Source organism: Daucus carota, chromosome 1 (assembly GCF_001625215.2).
Source record: "Daucus carota subsp. sativus chromosome 1, DH1 v3.0, whole genome shotgun sequence".
Classification (NCBI taxonomy): Eukaryota; Viridiplantae; Streptophyta; class Magnoliopsida; order Apiales; family Apiaceae; genus Daucus; species Daucus carota.
This window is the reverse complement of record NC_030381.2, coordinates 49,629,571-49,645,485: the sequence shown is the minus strand read 5'-3', so window position 1 is coordinate 49,645,485 and position 15,915 is coordinate 49,629,571. Positions and strand designations below refer to the sequence as shown.

Here is a 15,915-nt window from a genome sequence, read left to right as displayed (position 1 = left end):
CCATGTTGATTCATTTATTATTGCTGAACCGGGATGGCTGCATCCCAAACCGCTTTCCATTGCCTTTCTCGTTGGTTTCCATATACATTGGACTGCCATCCCATTGGCTCTTCTTTTTTCTATGGCCCGCAATTATATATACAATAATCTTGCACAATCAAGGTCTCTCTGTGTATATATTGCTACTACTGTATTTTCACAGAGAGAGAGAGAGAGAGGGAGAGAGAGGGGAGAGAGTGTAGCAACAGGTAAAGATGGAGTTGAAGAAATGGAAGCTTTTGACTCTTTTGCTACCACTTGTTGCATATCTTCTCCTCTTTGCCATCAAGAACTTCTCCAAGGTTTTATTTTTATTGATTTTTCTGTTTTTTTCCTGCTACTTTTTCTAATTTTTGTTGATTGATGTACTAATTCATGTTTTTTAATCTGGCCCATTAATTTTTCTTGATCAATTTTGCAAGTGAATGTCCCAAATAGGACTAATGTGATTTTAGTCTCTCGACATTAACATTTGTTATGTTCTTCATGATTAATCTGTTGGTATTTGTTTATACAATTGAGTGCATGACTATTCATCAAAAAACTAATGACCAAGCCAAATTATGTCACTAGTTTTAGCTGATTAATAGTGGCAAAATCAGCCAAAATGCATACTTGGGTTGTTGTACATGATATTTCAAGTACATGTACATTTACATTTCGGAGTGTTGAGTCTGTTGTTGAGATGCAAATGCAATGTATATCTTTGCACTTTGTTGTCGAACAAGGAACAACATATTGTTTTACAGTTTGTTAGATTGTGCTGGAATAGTGAAGGTGCTGTTCTTGAGGTTTGTTTTTTGGTGGCAATGGCTGTTTTTGATCAAGTTGTGCATTGGTTATCTCATTTGACGATTAAGGGACTTCAAATTTATACTTTAAGTTAACGGCCCAAGACCAAGTAGACAGTAGATAAATTCAACTTGCTTGCTACTTTAAACACTAATTGCGTATAATATGTTAATGTTTAATTAGAATACCCTGCAAACTGTTTGTGTCAGCTTGGTGGATTATTTATTGGCCGAGTAGGCCTGACCATCCTTCCATGGTAGCAGTGTCGCTTAGCACTTGTAGTTTCTTTTCCTCTCAGTATAAACTATGCTAAAGATATTAACTTATTATCCAGCAGCCCTCTGTGAGAAGTTGCAGCCTCCTTCCTCATGACCACTACTGGATAGCTAGCAAGCGTATTGTAACGCCACAAGGGATCATTTCTGGCGCAGGTTAGTTTTGATGTTCTCCTTCTCGTTTGTTGTTATTCTACAAGTTAACATATACACAAACATTGAGAAATCATGCCTCGTCAAACTTGTCTACCTTGCAGTATACCAGCCAATATCGAAAGAGACTTTTTATGTTCTTGTTTCGTCAAAGAAAATAGTTTGGATCAGATAAATTTTGTTATTATATATGTTGATCAACTGATTGTTCTGACTAGATGCTTAAATGAGCAGTTGAGGTGAATGGAGGCCTTATCAAATCGTTGATCAAAGAAGGGGATTGGCAAGGAAGGGTCCATACTGAGCAAGTCATTGATTATGGGGAGGCTGTTATAATGCCTGGTTTGGTTGATGTGTAAGGAAATCTTAGTATTAGTACCTTTTTTTAATCTATGCTTTTATATCGTAAAGAGTTCATGGTAACTAAAAAATTGTTATCTTTACAAAATTAAGAATGACACAAGTCACGTACAATAGCGGAAAATGGCAATGTTCTTACAATCCTGTAACAGTTCTCAAGTTTTAACTATATGGAAAATAGAGTAATAATCCAAATAGTAGGGCTTCTGGGACCTGGGTGCAAGATTTTAACAAAATTAATGTTTCTAGAGTAACCTAGAATTACCTTTACTACTAGGATGAATATTGATCTAAATGATCAAAAATCATCTAGAAGTTCTCTTTCTGATCAAATAACTAAAATACAATTATACACACATAGATTCTATTCTAGTCTGCAAATAATTTTGGTACCCTTCAAATTAAGTATGCACTTCTCTCATGCCTTGACAATATACTTTTTGTCTCAACTAATGGCATTTCCTATGGATGAATCATACAATAGGTTCTCATTTGTGTTAGCAAATATATATCTACACACACACATATATGCGGCCCCACCCAAAGAAAATTGATAGATGCTACGTTCATGGCAGACATGCTCACCTCGATGATCCTGGAAGAACAGAGTGGGAAGGGTTTCCTTCAGGGACTAGAGCAGCTGCTGCTGGTATGTAAACCTGTGTTAAAGACAACAACTTTTTTAAAGGAGGTTTAAAAGATAGGATAAATTAAAAAGTCCTAATTGGAATGTAAAAGCAGAAAGAAGTAGCAACTGATAACATCTATGTAGAACCTTTTAGAAGGAAAATCATAGGAAAGATTTTATATAAAATTGTTATAAGGTTATTGCAACCGCATTGTACTATGTCTCATGTCTTCTTGTGTACTCCTTTTGTTTAATACTCATAAGTGTGTATCTTCTTGTACTATGTCCAGTGTCATAAATTATCACTCACTGGCTACTGTATCATCTTTTGCATACCTTTTATTTAATAATAAGTTGTATCTTCCTCTCCTTTATCACTTTGATACAAAATTTGTGGCTGCCACTTGTAGACAGTCAAGAAATTTCACCAAAACACAATTGCTACTTCAACAGGCAGAAAATATTAATCACACCTCTGTACATGCAGGTGGGATAACAACATTAATAGATATGCCTCTCAACAGTTTCCCGTCTACAGTTTCCGAAGAAACTTTAAAGCTTAAGGTATGGATCAATTGTATTTCACCTCTTGGATTTTTATTTTTCAGAAGTATAAAGTGCGAGTAATAATGACATTACAAAACCATATTTGGATATTTTCATCTAGTAGTGGGAAACAAAAGAAATAATAACTTAGTCTAAGACCTGGTTCTATTCTCATATTTCTATAGGATTTAGCCTACAATCTCATCCCACCAAAAAAATGTATTTATTTCTTTCATTTTACTGCTCGCTATTTCATCAATTAAGTACTGCTGAATTAAGATCTGTCATATGTTTGCTTGACAGATTGAGGCTGCAGAGGGAAATATCTTTGTAGATGTTGGTATGCCCTTAAATTTTACTAGATCAGGCTTTAGGCAAGCAAATAGTAATTGTACTCAATATTTCTGTGGACAGGTTTCTGGGGCGGTCTAGTTCCTGAAAATGCTTTCAATGCAAGTGCTCTTGAGGGTCTCCTGAATGCTGGTGTTCTTGGATTGAAGGTGTGTAATTGAGGCTTGAATTTGACTGATTTAGTGATGTAGGTGTACTCAGTCTTAATTACTGTAGATTATAAAAACGATAGTAATTTTGTTGGCTGTTATGAACAAGTATAACACTTTATGTTCTTTTTGTAGTCTTTCATGTGTCCTTCAGGAATCAACGACTTCCCAATGACCAATTCCACCCACATTAAGGTACTAAGAGTTGTGAACTGCAATTTCTTGGAAAGTCAGGTTACAAGTCAGCTTGGTATAACATCTTTTGAGTTTGCATCAATTTTTACATGTATGCTCTCTTTAACCTGATGCCATTGTTCTAAAATATATGCTGAAATGCATGTGCCTGTCCTTATATTGAATTCTTAAACTTGTCTTAAATTCCTTGTATGGTCTGCTTTTTAGTATGACAATGATCTTGTGTCTATAAACTTATAGGCCATGAATGTGAAATTGGTTTATTTATTTTTCTTTTAGGAGGGACTATCAGTACTTGCAAAGTACAGAAGACCTTTACTTGTACATGCAGAGATTGAGCAAGAATCTGAGGAATTGAAAAATGAGGTTGATGATCCTCGATCATATTCTACATATCTTAAGACCAGGCCTGCCTCATGGTAAATTTAAATTCTTTTTTTCTTTCAAAGGGAAGTTGGATTTGATAACTAGACATTAATAATAACAAGATTCATCACCTTGGAGATAAAAGAACTCCTAACTGTCTGCAACTATTTCTGATTAAATATTGTTTATGTGTGTTGCAAGAGCTGCCTCTTGTGTATGTCATTAGTTTTGATGCTTGAGATGCTCTATATCCGTTCCTAACTACATCAGTTGATACGTGTGAAAACATGATCACTATAATTGGGACTGGCCGCTCTTTCATATCGATATCACATCTTTTGGCACTGTAATGCTAGACTGTAGAAATAGTTCCTTTGTTCCTCTAATCCTACCCATTCTATAGTGCTATTTAATCATTAACTATAAGATAGGAATAAAAAGAGTTTAAATGCAGATATTCTAGTATTTTAACTCATAAATCTCGTTATTCAGGGAACAGGCAGCTATCAGGGAACTCTTGACAGTGACAAAAGATACGAGGGCTGGTGGCCCTTCAGAAGGAGCTCATCTTCACATTGTACATCTATCTGATTCAGGAGATTCCTTAGATCTTATCAAGGTAAGGTTCTCTGCATTTTGTCTGTGTTCAAACTGCAAGCATATGGTGCCATAGACAGAAAATGGATTTGTAGTTTTAAATTCGTTAGTGAAGGCTATAACTGTATATACGTAGAAATATCGTATATATGTAGTTATCAAGTGCATCACTGTAGAGGCCCACACAAGTAGAATGAAGGGAGAACATTCTAAGAGTGAGGATTCAGCAATATCAATAAATAAGCTTGATTGCAGTGGGGTCACAAACTGTGTCAATCAGGGAATATTGAATTATATAGTGTTGTCAGAAGGTTCAATATCTATAATACCTAGGAAGCTTATACTATCTTTACATGATGCCTTAAATCTTAATTGTGTTCGAATTGAATATTCTTTGTTGGTATCTATATCTATTGTAGGAAGCAAAACGTAGTGGTGATAGTTTAACTGTTGAAACTTGCCCTCATTACTTGGCATTTTCATCCGAAGAGATTCCTGATGGGGATACACGATTCAAATGTTCTCCACCTATTCGCGGTGCAGCAAATAAAGAAAAACTTTGGGAGGCCTTGATGGTATCTTGCTATTAAACATCCACCTAGCATTTGCAAACTATTCTCTTCATACTATGTGTACATACTTATTCACAAATAAATTTCAGGATGGATATATTGACATGTTAAGCTCTGATCATTCACCTTCTGTACCAGAACTCAAACTCTTTGATAGAGGGGATTTTCTAAGAGCTTGGGGTGGCATATCATCTTTGCAGGTTGGTTTTACCAGTTATTAGGAAATAATAGTGCCGCGCTACTTAAGAAAAATGGTTAATGTGGCCATTACAAATATTTCAATCGTAAATATTTATACTAGTTATACTACTTAAGAAAGATGTGATTCCTCATGGTTACATTAGTTTTTTTATTCATAATAGTTGACCATATTGGTATGGAATTAAAGAGTTTTAATTAGTATACGGTTTCTCTACCAGGACAGTCAAAACTAAGCAGCTACTCCCTCCGTGCCCAAGTAGTTGTCCAGTTTTGACTTTGAACTGTCAAATTGACCAAAATTTGATGAATATTTAGAAGTATTTTTTGTTATATTTAAAAACTAAAAATTATATTTTAAAATAGATTAAAGATACTTTACGATGATATATTTTTATTTTTATTAAATTATATAATATATATTAATTTCAGGCAAATTTGGTTAATTGGACCATTCAAAAGTCAAAGAGGACAACTAATTAGGGACAAAGGGAGTATTATACAAGTTCATTGTAGATCATAAACAACCATGCTCAACATCTCTTGCCGTCTTCGTGTTATTTCTTAATCCATATTAGTGGATGATTAATATCTGAATAAAATGGCATCTTTATGCCTTCCTAGCTACTTTGTTTCTCTGATCAGTTAGAGATGTTAATTTGTATTTTATTCTATTTTCGAGACTCCTGCAGTTTGTTCTTCCAGTAACATGGTCAATTGGGCGTAAACATGGAATAACTTTGGAACAAATAGCATTGTGGTGGAGTGCTAAGCCCTCGAAACTTGCTGGCCAGGATTTGAAGGTTGCGTATGGCAGTCACTTTTACATGTTGTAGAATTCACCTGTTCTTATCAAGCTAACTAAGAAAAACCCAAAGCTCTTTTGTTAAAAGATACCTTATGTAAATATTTTTGCATGTGTGGGCATGCAAACCCAAGTACTAAAACATTTTTCTTTAGGAGGTGGAAAAAATACGATATTTAACATATTGGTCGCTGATAGCAATTTGATCAACACATGCAGGGTGCCATTGCAATAGGGAACCATGCAGATATTGTTGTGTGGCAGCCGGAAATGGAATTTGAACTCAATGATGATCATCCTATATACCTTAAGCATCCTGTAAGTGTAAATCTGTGTAATTTAATGATTATAGAGTTATTGCATCACTCGATTTTTTCTAAATAAAATGCTTCTGAAATCTTAAATTTCTTTTACATAAATTAGATCAGGAAGAAACTATATATGTTATATTCACTCGCAGCTTGAATTTCCTTTGAAAATTTATCATGCGGAACTTTTGTATTTCTTAAATACAAGTTTTTGTTTTAAAGTTCAGAATGCCTTTTGATTTCTTTCTATTGTATGTCAATTTTGGTATTACATGATCTACAGAGTATCTCGGCCTACATGGGATCTAAACTCTTCGGAAAAGTGTTGGGAACTTTTGTGAGAGGAAACCTTGTCTTTGCAGAGGGAAAGCATGCTCCTGCTGCCTGTGGTTCTCCAATCCTAGCCAGATAACAAGTACGCCATATTGCTGGTAATTTTCTGGATATACCCGGTATGCTTTCTCAGAATCGGACTTTTAAGTACACAAGGTTTCTAGTAAAGAATTATCAGTATCATCCTTCAACATCAGAAGGAATCTGGGGTAAATGAAACTGCAGTCTGGTGCATTACCAAAGTACCATTAGAATTAGCTGTATACTGGATACCATAGTTTTATGATCGTAAACAGTGACATCCTTCAACTTGTTTTTATTGAACATTTATGTAATTCTACTTGAACATGAAAATATTTAATCAGACAATTACTCTTCACTCTTTCTACTCCTGCATATTGATTAATAGCTACCAGTGCCATTATTCTGTTGTATGCTTTGAACATGTGAACTGATTTTACAAGTTGTAGTTAGCTATACAATTCCAGCAGCACCAGTAAAAATTCCAACTTTCTACATAATAAGTACTCTTTATTGACTTAACAGTATCAGGAAATTAGGATTGAACAACAATTGTCCCTTGTTTGAACATTAGGGTGTGTTTATGGCCTCTCTAACTGTCATTGGTGCCGGGGCAATTGCTGTATTAGTTTTAGTTTCAGATGCAGCCTTGTTAGAATTATCTTTCAATGCAGCATAGCCACCCCAACCGCCGCCACCATAGCCGCCCCAGCCGCCACCACCATAGCCGCCCCAACCGCCCCAACTGCCACCACCATAGCCACCCCAACCACCACCACCATAGCCTCCTCCACCCCCACCACCGCCGCCTCCACCACCAAAACCACCACCGCCGCCTCCACCACCGCCACCCCCGCCCCAATAGCCGCCTCCTCCACCACCGCCGCCGCCACCCCCACCACCGTAGCCACCATATCCCCAATTGTAACCACGACGCCAGCCCCAACTACATAATACACTGCCACACTTCTCATCAGCAAAAGCACCATCAGTATTATCTATCTTCGCATTCTTTAAACCAGTCATAAGTTCATCCCAGTCCTTATCAGTTGGAAACCTAAGGGACTTGTACTTGTCATCCCCTTCTCCATCAACAGCTTTTTTCGCCCCAGCATCCTCGCCAGCCATCAATGCTTGATCCTTCTCAAACAGCCAGTCGTGATCATTAGGTAAATCTTGAATATGCTCTGTGTTAGCCATCGTCGTGGCTACAGAAGAATGATCATCCCTACGTCCAGCAGCTTGTGATGGATTAACAGCTAGTTTACGTTTAAAACCATCTATAGGAACATGGTCATCAGATTTAGAGTAAGCTTTCGCAGAATGATCATCACTGTAGAGTGAGAACATACGTGCAGAAGCTAGGCCGACGAGAGAAACTAGCAACAGCACGGGCAAGCAAGCCCATTTGCTCGATGCAGCCATGCGATATAACACCTGATCTAAGACTATAGAATACAGTGTCCCTGATCCCAGAGGTGTTTTATAACCCAAGTTTTGCTTGCCAAGGAATGAAGTTTGAGAACTATACGTAAATTATATGTCAAAAATGCAATACCATATCTATGAACAATGCATAATCTGTTATACATAGGCAGCACCATATGAAATCTGTGTTCAAGTAAACCTTACGTGCTAATAATTTGATGTAACTGCCATAGTGTGTCTCTGATTAATTTTCAGTAGAGCCGGATGAACAAAATTAGCAATGACACTACGATTTGGATATTTAGGCGTAACGCATAAGAGCATCTCTAAGTGGCTCTCTAAACGAGCTCTTAACAGCAAATTTAAAGAGCAAGACAAGAATTAGAGCTCCAATGGGCTCCAAAAAACTCTTTAAAAATTTAGGAGCTCATCATCTTTCCTCTCTTTTAAAGAGCATGTAGGAGCTCTTAACATATTTTTTTTCATGAATATAATATTACTTTTTCTCCAACTTTACCACCAACATATCTCTCTTTTTACTTTTCTCTTTCATTTATATGAATAAGGAGCAAATATAAAGAGGAGCATTGGAATCGCCATCTTTTTCAATGTCTTAACTTACTAGGAGCCAAATATTATATTATATTTTAAAGAGTGATCTAAGAGACCCATTGGAGATGCTTTGTATATCCCTTTTTAACAATTTTTGACCTTTTTTTTATGTATTTTAGAATTTTAAAAATAAAATAACATCTAAACATAATTATTTTCTATAAAATTTATACCAAATGAGAATTTAGAAACTAAACTTTAAATCTATATAAGAACTGAAATTTTATGTTGAGTATAATATAATTTTTATATATGCGTGCTACACCTACAAAGTCAAACATGAGACAGTGTTGTAAAAAACAGAAACCGAAATTAATCGGTGAAGGCACGGAACAAGGATTAATCGGAGATTAATTGAATTGATCGGAGATTAATCGGATTGATCGGTAATTAATCGAAGATTTAATCAGTTCGACGAGGTACGGAACATGGATTAATCAGTGATTAATCGTGAGAACAAAGACATCAGAGTATATTTGGCCCCAAAGCAAACTTATAAAAGATAGCTACAACGGTGAACAATCAAACTAGTAGATATAGATTATGTAATACCTGTATTTACAGTCAAATAAAACATGACTATTAATATAGCTAACTTGGACTGCAATATAGCTGGAAAATATAACTTTTCGGTTGTACATCTCACTATAATTATACATTAGAGAAAAGGAAAAAGGGAAAAAAAAATTGGCCTGAAACATCTATGGAGCGATTCTGCGTTTAATAGTTCTGCAGAAACTGCAACGAACAATTTTAAATCATTGAGTCAGTCTTTGCATCTCATTATCGTCATCGAGGGTTTCAAGGAGAAGAGGAGGAGCATATCGTGCATTCCCTTGATGCTCCTCCGAATCTTGGCAGTAGGATAGGATGATAGTGTCAATAGATACTTCCACCACTGCAAAGAAAAGTGTAGCAACAACATAACCAAGAGCTGAGCACACCTGCACATATTTGGAAGCGAGCAGTTAAATCCTCTTGCTTAAAATGGAGGAACAAGGGCGAAAATGGTTCAGCAACTGCAAATAATGTGGAACAGAAATCATTCCTAGATCATTTAAATGCACATGATTCTATTTCAAAGATCTAACAGCCCGGATTGTGTCAAACTGCTCAAAACTTAACTAAGTGGCAGAGTGTTAAATTTAGCTAATCCTAGTATTGTAATATCTTTTTAAGTTATAAAAGAATGTATGCGAGTAGATGAGGAAGTGCAAGCCTGCCGCTATTTGTACAGTCTTTGACTTGAAGAAGAGGATAATAACTTACTAGAACAGGAAACAATGGTGAGGAGACTTTGTTGTGGGAACTCTTGTATCTATGAGTGTCCAACATTAGGAATGCAAATAAGGCGCTTGCAAGGCTCATAGACAACTTCCCAAGGAAGAGAATAACATCACCAATAACATTAACCTTTCCTATTCTGAGAATGTTATTCCTGATTAGATCTGTTGCAATAGCAGAAGCACTGAAAAACGTTTCACCGGTGATTGCAATCTGTAAGCAACACATAACATTAACATAGATCATCAATAGTACTAAAGAGTTCCACATAGAAAATAAGGTGATAACACGCGTCCCTACGGATGCATTATTTCAGTTGCTTGGCTTCTACTTTCTAATAAATAATCATCGGATTATGAATTTACCATGATGTAAGCATTGCGGTTGACATGTCTAATGGTCCAACCAATAGATGCAAGAATATACTGGGTCGTATAGTATGCCACTTTTCCAAACCAGTTTTCAGGCCTCACATCAGCTACTTTTAATCTCTGGCGTACTGACTTGAGTATAGACCGAGTTGACCCAACGACGGAAACTATAAGGGAACCAATAGCTACAGATCCAAAGTTATATCTCAAAAGCCGTTTCATAGAAGAAAACACGGGAAGAAACAGAACTTGTTGCTGCAGGCAAATATAAATATCTTAAGTGAAACATTATATTTTGTTCGATTAAAGATAAAATATAAAAAAGGTATGTTGAGGTAAGGTAGAAAAGTAAGATTAAATGACCTATGCTAGCTCCCTCAAATCAACCTTAATATCAAAAACAGAAATTATAAATTCTTACAAGTGCTTCACCACGAGCCCAATAATAAGAAGCAACAGATCCAGCAATAACAGTTGAAGAAAATGCTTTCAGAAACTGAGTGGCCCAATAACACCCAAGGAGATGAAATGCTATTGCAAGACCAAGATGAGGAGTATATTTGATACTGTAGCCGCAGCAGTGGTCACAGCTCACTCGATTTGACCCAAGATCATAAGTACAACAGTTTGAGCTGCATGAGTTTTGTTCGATTTCACCAGAACTGAATAGATAGAGAGTTGCGGAGAACCAGATCATGTAGAAGACTGCTAATAATAAATATGGAATGACAGGAAATATTATAAGTGCCTGCACTTCTCCTATAACTTTGGAAGCAACCTGCAAAGAGATCAACTCATCGGTAACTTTATTACAAAACAAAAAAAATTATAGAAACATGTAACAAAACCTAATAAAAATGTATAGTGAACAACAGACACAAAGGTCACTAGGAACATTGAAGCAAACCAGTACAAAATTTAGGAGCTTTTATGTCAAAAAATTTCTTGTCGATAATTATTAAAGCAGTGAAATTAACAATATATATCAACTATATACAAGTGATAGCTTGGTTGGTAACATGCATCTTGGTAGGACTGAAGTATTTACTAGAACAATCATTCTTACTTGCCTTGAGAACAGATGTCGCCATAAGAATTCGGCGAACAATTGCTATTGTTGAGAGGATAGATACCAACACTGCAAAAGTCATAAGAACTGCTACAAAGCGAAGATCACCTTGCTCCTGAAGCAAAATATCAGAGAAACTGAATAAAAATGAAGCTCATGAATAGATTAGTTTAATTATTATTTCAGTGCTTACCCTTCCAGTTAAATGATAGTAAGGATCATGTTTACCGATGATTGGAGAGACCGCATCATTCCCAATCCATCCAGCTGAAAGAAGGAAAATTATAACAATTACGGACTTCAAAATAATCCTGCTAAGTCGAGTATCTTGAAGAAACATCTTCTTAAAACAATTTTACTTATTTTTAACAGAATTTTGGCAACATGCTTGTACATTTAATATTTGAAGGCTAAAAAAGATCGAGTCAAATATCTGGTAGAACAAATAGGTGATATTTATATATAATATACTCACTCCGACCCATTCATTTCTTAAAATTTTCTATCTTGAGATGTCCCACTCATTTCTTAACATTTCTTAAAATAGTATCTTTCTATTTACTAGTATTTCATAGATCCCGCCATCTTACCCCAACTTTCTCATCTTTCCTTTACATTTCTTCATTTCTCTTATATTCCCTGCCCAACATTAATGTTAAGAATCCATTGGGACGGCGGGAATATCTTTTAGCGGGTCGGTCATACTGAGGCCAACCATGCCTTTCTTTTTAGCCTGGTGATTAAGAACCAGGAGATAGTCAAATATAATTAGCCAAAACAGCTAATTCAATCCCTACATCTAACCGCTAACTGCTAGTTGCCAAATGGCCCAAAGATGAAACACTAATTCTCCTTACTAAATCTCTGTGATGGTGCTAAACTTTTTGAATAATTAATCTCGCTTCTGCAGTGTAGGTAATGCCAAAGTCAATCAGTGAAAAGTAAAATAAAAAAAACGGGCAGGAAATTAAACACTCTACGCTAACCTTTTAGGTAGTAAAAGATGGTGACTGATATTATAAGAATGTTAAAGGTGCAGACTGTTATCCACGTCATCGCAGCAGTAAAATATCGAATCAGTAGCAACCATATCACAGATAAGAATAATGGTATGAGTCCTCCGCAAACAATCAGAACTCCCCAGGCCCTCCCAATATCAGCTATGTATCTCTGCAGAAAAGTAGATATTGAAGTTAACATATAGAGATGTTAACTTCTGCATGTATGCAAAAACAGACTCCAAAACGTCTTCCAAAACATATATAGTTCGCAGTTGTGTTGTCAAATATAGGGTGTTGTTAGGCAGTTATGAGAAGTCAATGCTCAATGTTTTGGTATAGTAGTGCCAAGGTTTTACAGTCTTGGGGAGATACAAAGAAGTAACTATCAGAAGATATGAACCCCTAGTATTTGTTGGTTTTAAATTTTTAGACTGCTCATTATCTAAACAGCTGAGCCAAAAAATAAAATGATCTCTACATTTACATTATGGAGGACATAATTTAGTGTACATTGCAAATAAAACTTACATCAAACTTGGCTATACTTTTCAATAAAGATTTTATTCTAAGATTTCTATCATCACATATTACATCCATGTTTACAGACAGGAATGTGTTCAATGCATGAATTAAGCAAAAACATATAGAGGTAAGGTAGCATTATTTTCCTCCAACATTTAGAAACATGAGTTACATCAGGCATCACAAAGATAAAAACCATGAAACTTATCATATAAAACATTATCACCCTCATATGGCAGGGTAATTTACAAAGGCAATATGTTAAAAACACAAACATCCGTTGATCAATGCAAAAAAGTCATGCAGCACTGCCACATAATAACTTGTGCTGACATTCTTACCCATAAATTGATAACATGGGTTAAGTTCCTAACCTTTAAGACAGCTGATCTGGAATTAATGGACTTGTGAATAGTTTTATCTATCAACATATTTTCATCGATAGCCACGCCTCCAATCTGATGCCAGTGCTGCAAAGACGCATTTGACACACGTGCAACATATTGACAACTCCAATAAACTGAAAAGTTGAATTATTTAAAACAGTATGAAAACCTTAGAGTATACATTTGCACTGTCAATTTCATAGCACCAGATACAGCTGATAAAGCTTCCATCATGAGATTATAACATAGGAATATCTACAAACTTGTCACATTTTATAGCTCTCCACTAAAGATTATTTGAAGAATGTAAAAGAAATACAATATTCCTTACCATTTACACTTGGAAAAAGGAGAGGGTAACAGGGACCTAGGAGCTGTAGGGATGAGTTTCTCATCTCAGATGTAAGCATATCAAAATAGTCGTAATCTCTGTGAACCCACTCTTTCATTGACAGGTGAATTTCCCCCTCCGGATAGTTGCAGACCCATTTGAGTGAATCTTCTGAAGTAACAGGACAATTTTTCACACAAATACTTTTAGCATCTTCTAAATTATTTAGGCTATCCTTTACCCCACTTAGGTACACCTGATTGGGATTAAGCCAATATCTCAGATCAAATCCTCGAAGATTAGGTTTTGCATGTTTGTCACCGCAGACATTCCCCTTGAAGTCAAGACCATGGCTTAGCCTGTGAAAAGATAGATTTGAAGACATGGTGAACCTCTTTGATCACAAATAGCTACCAGTATAGAAATGTAAAATACCAAACTGCTAGCACAACTTAAAACCGTCTACATGCATATTTGACTGTCCTGTAAACTCCGTTATTATAATAAATTATCCTTTCATTTCATCAAACCGCTACCTTTTACGAGAAGCAACTACGTGGCCCAGGTAGCTAGTCCAATTCGATACAACTTATTGAAAAAGAGAACTACTAATTATAATGCATACTAGAATATAAATGTTATAACTATACAATCCTCCAACATCTCTAGGTGAACCTAGTTGCCAAGGAAGCTCCCAGGGAAATGTTTTTACATCAGACTTATATGTTCGAATCATACATTCTTGGCATCAAGAGTGCTAGGCATCCAGCAACTATTTGGCTTTCATACCGCCTGGGAATCAATGACTAAACAACACTAGGTAGCATACAAAGAACTATTCCCTCCAAAATGCAAGAAAGTAAAAAACTACTACTAAAGATAGACCATTCACTGCAAAAACAAAACTCACTGAAATCATCTGCAAACCACAAGACAAAGTAGCAATCTTTCACACACATACACATAAAACTTAAAAAAGTTTACAACTTTACCTCAATGGGTTCCCCTGATTAAACCCAAAACTAGAGTTAACAATCATAGCAACCCAAAAAGCAATAAAGAACACAAGAAACCCAATATCTCTACATTTTCTATTATGCCTTATAACACCACCACGATGGCCATGGCCATCACTGCTAATCTGCTCATCATTCCCATTTGTTGAAGAAGGGTGTCTTCCTATCACTGGACCCAATGGAACCCTCATCACTTTTTACCTCAATCACTTTATCAACACCAAATTTGAGCTAAACCCAGGAATTTCAAGAAGAGATTAATGATGGGTATTGTAAAGATTCAAACTTTACATCAAGAAAGAGTGAGTGTGAGCTCTAGGATGTGAGAGGAGAGAGGGTGAGTGAAAATGTTGGGGAGTTTTCTTTGTTTTGTTGCATAAATTATTCCCTTTTCTTCCTCGTGTTCTGTTTGTATACATACATACACTACAAGATACACATATACTATAGTTTATTACTGCTGTCATACTGTGTGTATGAAGAATTTGATGCCCACTCAGAGTTTATAAATATGTTATGCGTTTTTGTTGCTTTAAGCTTTTTAATCAAGCATCATCCCAGTTTTCAAATTTAGCTTTTCAACTTTTTGAAACTGGTTGAGCAAATTAATAATGGTGTTGTATTTGTTAACTCAATGAACTTAGAAATGCTGGTATAACACTTTGCTCCCGAATTTTAAACAGGGAGGAAAGCAAGTGAAGATAGGGGTGTGCATGGTGCGGTTTGGTGCGGTTCCGGACATTAATCGTTGCGGTTCGGTTCGGTTAATCATCATTAACCGTAACCACACCAATTAAAACGGTTTTTCGGTTGCGGTTAACCATTAGTCGGTTGCGGTTTTTTTTCGGTTTTGTCATTACTGTATTATTTGCTACTCTTGTGCATAATAATTTTTTTAAAAAATATAAATTTTTCATGAACATGTACAATATGTTCGGTTACTATTTACTATTATTTCTATATGAGGATATAGGAAACATTACATACTTTCATCTAAAAAACCTTAATACACAATAAAAACTAAAACATACATATTTTGACAAGAAATTAGATGATGTCAAGTCAATAAAATTACCCAAAATCAACTAATCATGAAATTCAAATAAAAAGTTTTCAAAAAGTACATAAATGAAAAAAGTAGAATAGATTTCATAATAAAATTTGATCAACAGATTAACAGCAGAAATATTTCTGCTTTGTGGCAAAT

The 15,915-nt window shown here is 35.7% G+C and overlaps 3 protein-coding genes across 6 annotated transcripts; 1 reads left to right on the top strand and 2 right to left on the bottom strand.

Annotated features, from left to right (window-relative positions):
* The first annotated feature begins 97 nt into the window (after positions 1–97).
* Positions 98–7,046, top strand: LOC108205102 (allantoinase). Of its 4 annotated transcripts, none has more exons than XM_017374894.2 (15): positions 98–341; positions 1,169–1,262; positions 1,494–1,614; positions 2,195–2,268; positions 2,735–2,811; positions 3,097–3,133; positions 3,208–3,293; positions 3,429–3,488; positions 3,768–3,907; positions 4,347–4,473; positions 4,871–5,026; positions 5,113–5,223; positions 5,914–6,024; positions 6,246–6,344; positions 6,618–7,046. In XM_017374894.2, exons 1-15 carry the CDS (start codon positions 255–257, stop codon positions 6,744–6,746), a joined length of 1,509 nt encoding a protein of 502 aa, XP_017230383.1. In that variant the 5' UTR covers positions 98–254; the 3' UTR covers positions 6,747–7,046. The 4 variants fall into 4 exon arrangements, 3 of the variants coding, with proteins under 3 accessions (XP_017230383.1, XP_017230382.1, XP_063941978.1); XR_001803886.2 differs by having other exon boundaries at positions 158–341; positions 1,166–1,262; positions 5,904–6,024; XM_017374893.2 differs by having other exon boundaries at positions 160–341; positions 1,166–1,262.
* A 212-nt stretch (positions 7,047–7,258) lies between these two features.
* On the bottom strand, positions 7,259–8,113 carry LOC108224001 (uncharacterized). The gene has a single exon (XM_017398520.1). The coding sequence runs from the start codon at positions 8,111–8,113 to the stop codon at positions 7,259–7,261; it is 855 nt and encodes a 284-aa protein (XP_017254009.1).
* Positions 8,114–9,243: 1,130 nt separating this feature from the next.
* LOC108204809 (choline transporter protein 1) lies at positions 9,244–15,186 on the bottom strand. The gene is made up of 10 exons (XM_017374433.2): positions 14,685–15,186; positions 13,693–14,051; positions 13,350–13,495; positions 12,439–12,622; positions 11,646–11,719; positions 11,454–11,567; positions 10,805–11,161; positions 10,378–10,638; positions 9,998–10,225; positions 9,244–9,672 (listed from the first exon to the last, which is right to left on the bottom strand). The coding sequence occupies exons 1-10, from the start codon at positions 14,897–14,899 to the stop codon at positions 9,487–9,489; spliced, it is 2,124 nt and encodes a 707-aa protein (XP_017229922.1). The 5' UTR covers positions 14,900–15,186; the 3' UTR covers positions 9,244–9,486.
* Positions 15,187–15,915: the final 729 nt, after the last annotated feature.

What these genes read in the sequence shown, in the direction of transcription:
- LOC108205102 (XM_017374893.2), top strand. Translation starts at nt 255, where the DNA reads ATGGAGTTGAAGAAATGGAAGCTTTTGACTCTTTTGCTACCACTTGTT. An exon ending in AAATATCTTTGTAGATGTTG is followed by an intron (nt 3,134 to 3,207) that starts GTATGCCCTTAA and finishes TTCTGTGGACAG; the next exon opens with GTTTCTGGGGCGGTCTAGTT. An exon ending in GTGGCATATCATCTTTGCAG is followed by an intron (nt 5,224 to 5,913) that starts GTTGGTTTTACC and finishes AGACTCCTGCAG; the next exon opens with TTTGTTCTTCCAGTAACATG.
- LOC108224001 (XM_017398520.1), bottom strand. Translation starts at nt 8,113, where the DNA reads ATGGCTGCATCGAGCAAATGGGCTTGCTTGCCCGTGCTGTTGCTAGTT.
- LOC108204809 (XM_017374433.2), bottom strand. Translation starts at nt 14,899, where the DNA reads ATGAGGGTTCCATTGGGTCCAGTGATAGGAAGACACCCTTCTTCAACA. An exon ending in CCAGATCAGCTGTCTTAAAG is followed by an intron (nt 12,623 to 13,349) that starts GTTAGGAACTTA and finishes ACTTTTCTGCAG; the next exon opens with AGATACATAGCTGATATTGG. An exon ending in GGGCTCGTGGTGAAGCACTT is followed by an intron (nt 10,639 to 10,804) that starts GTAAGAATTTAT and finishes ATTTGCCTGCAG; the next exon opens with CAACAAGTTCTGTTTCTTCC.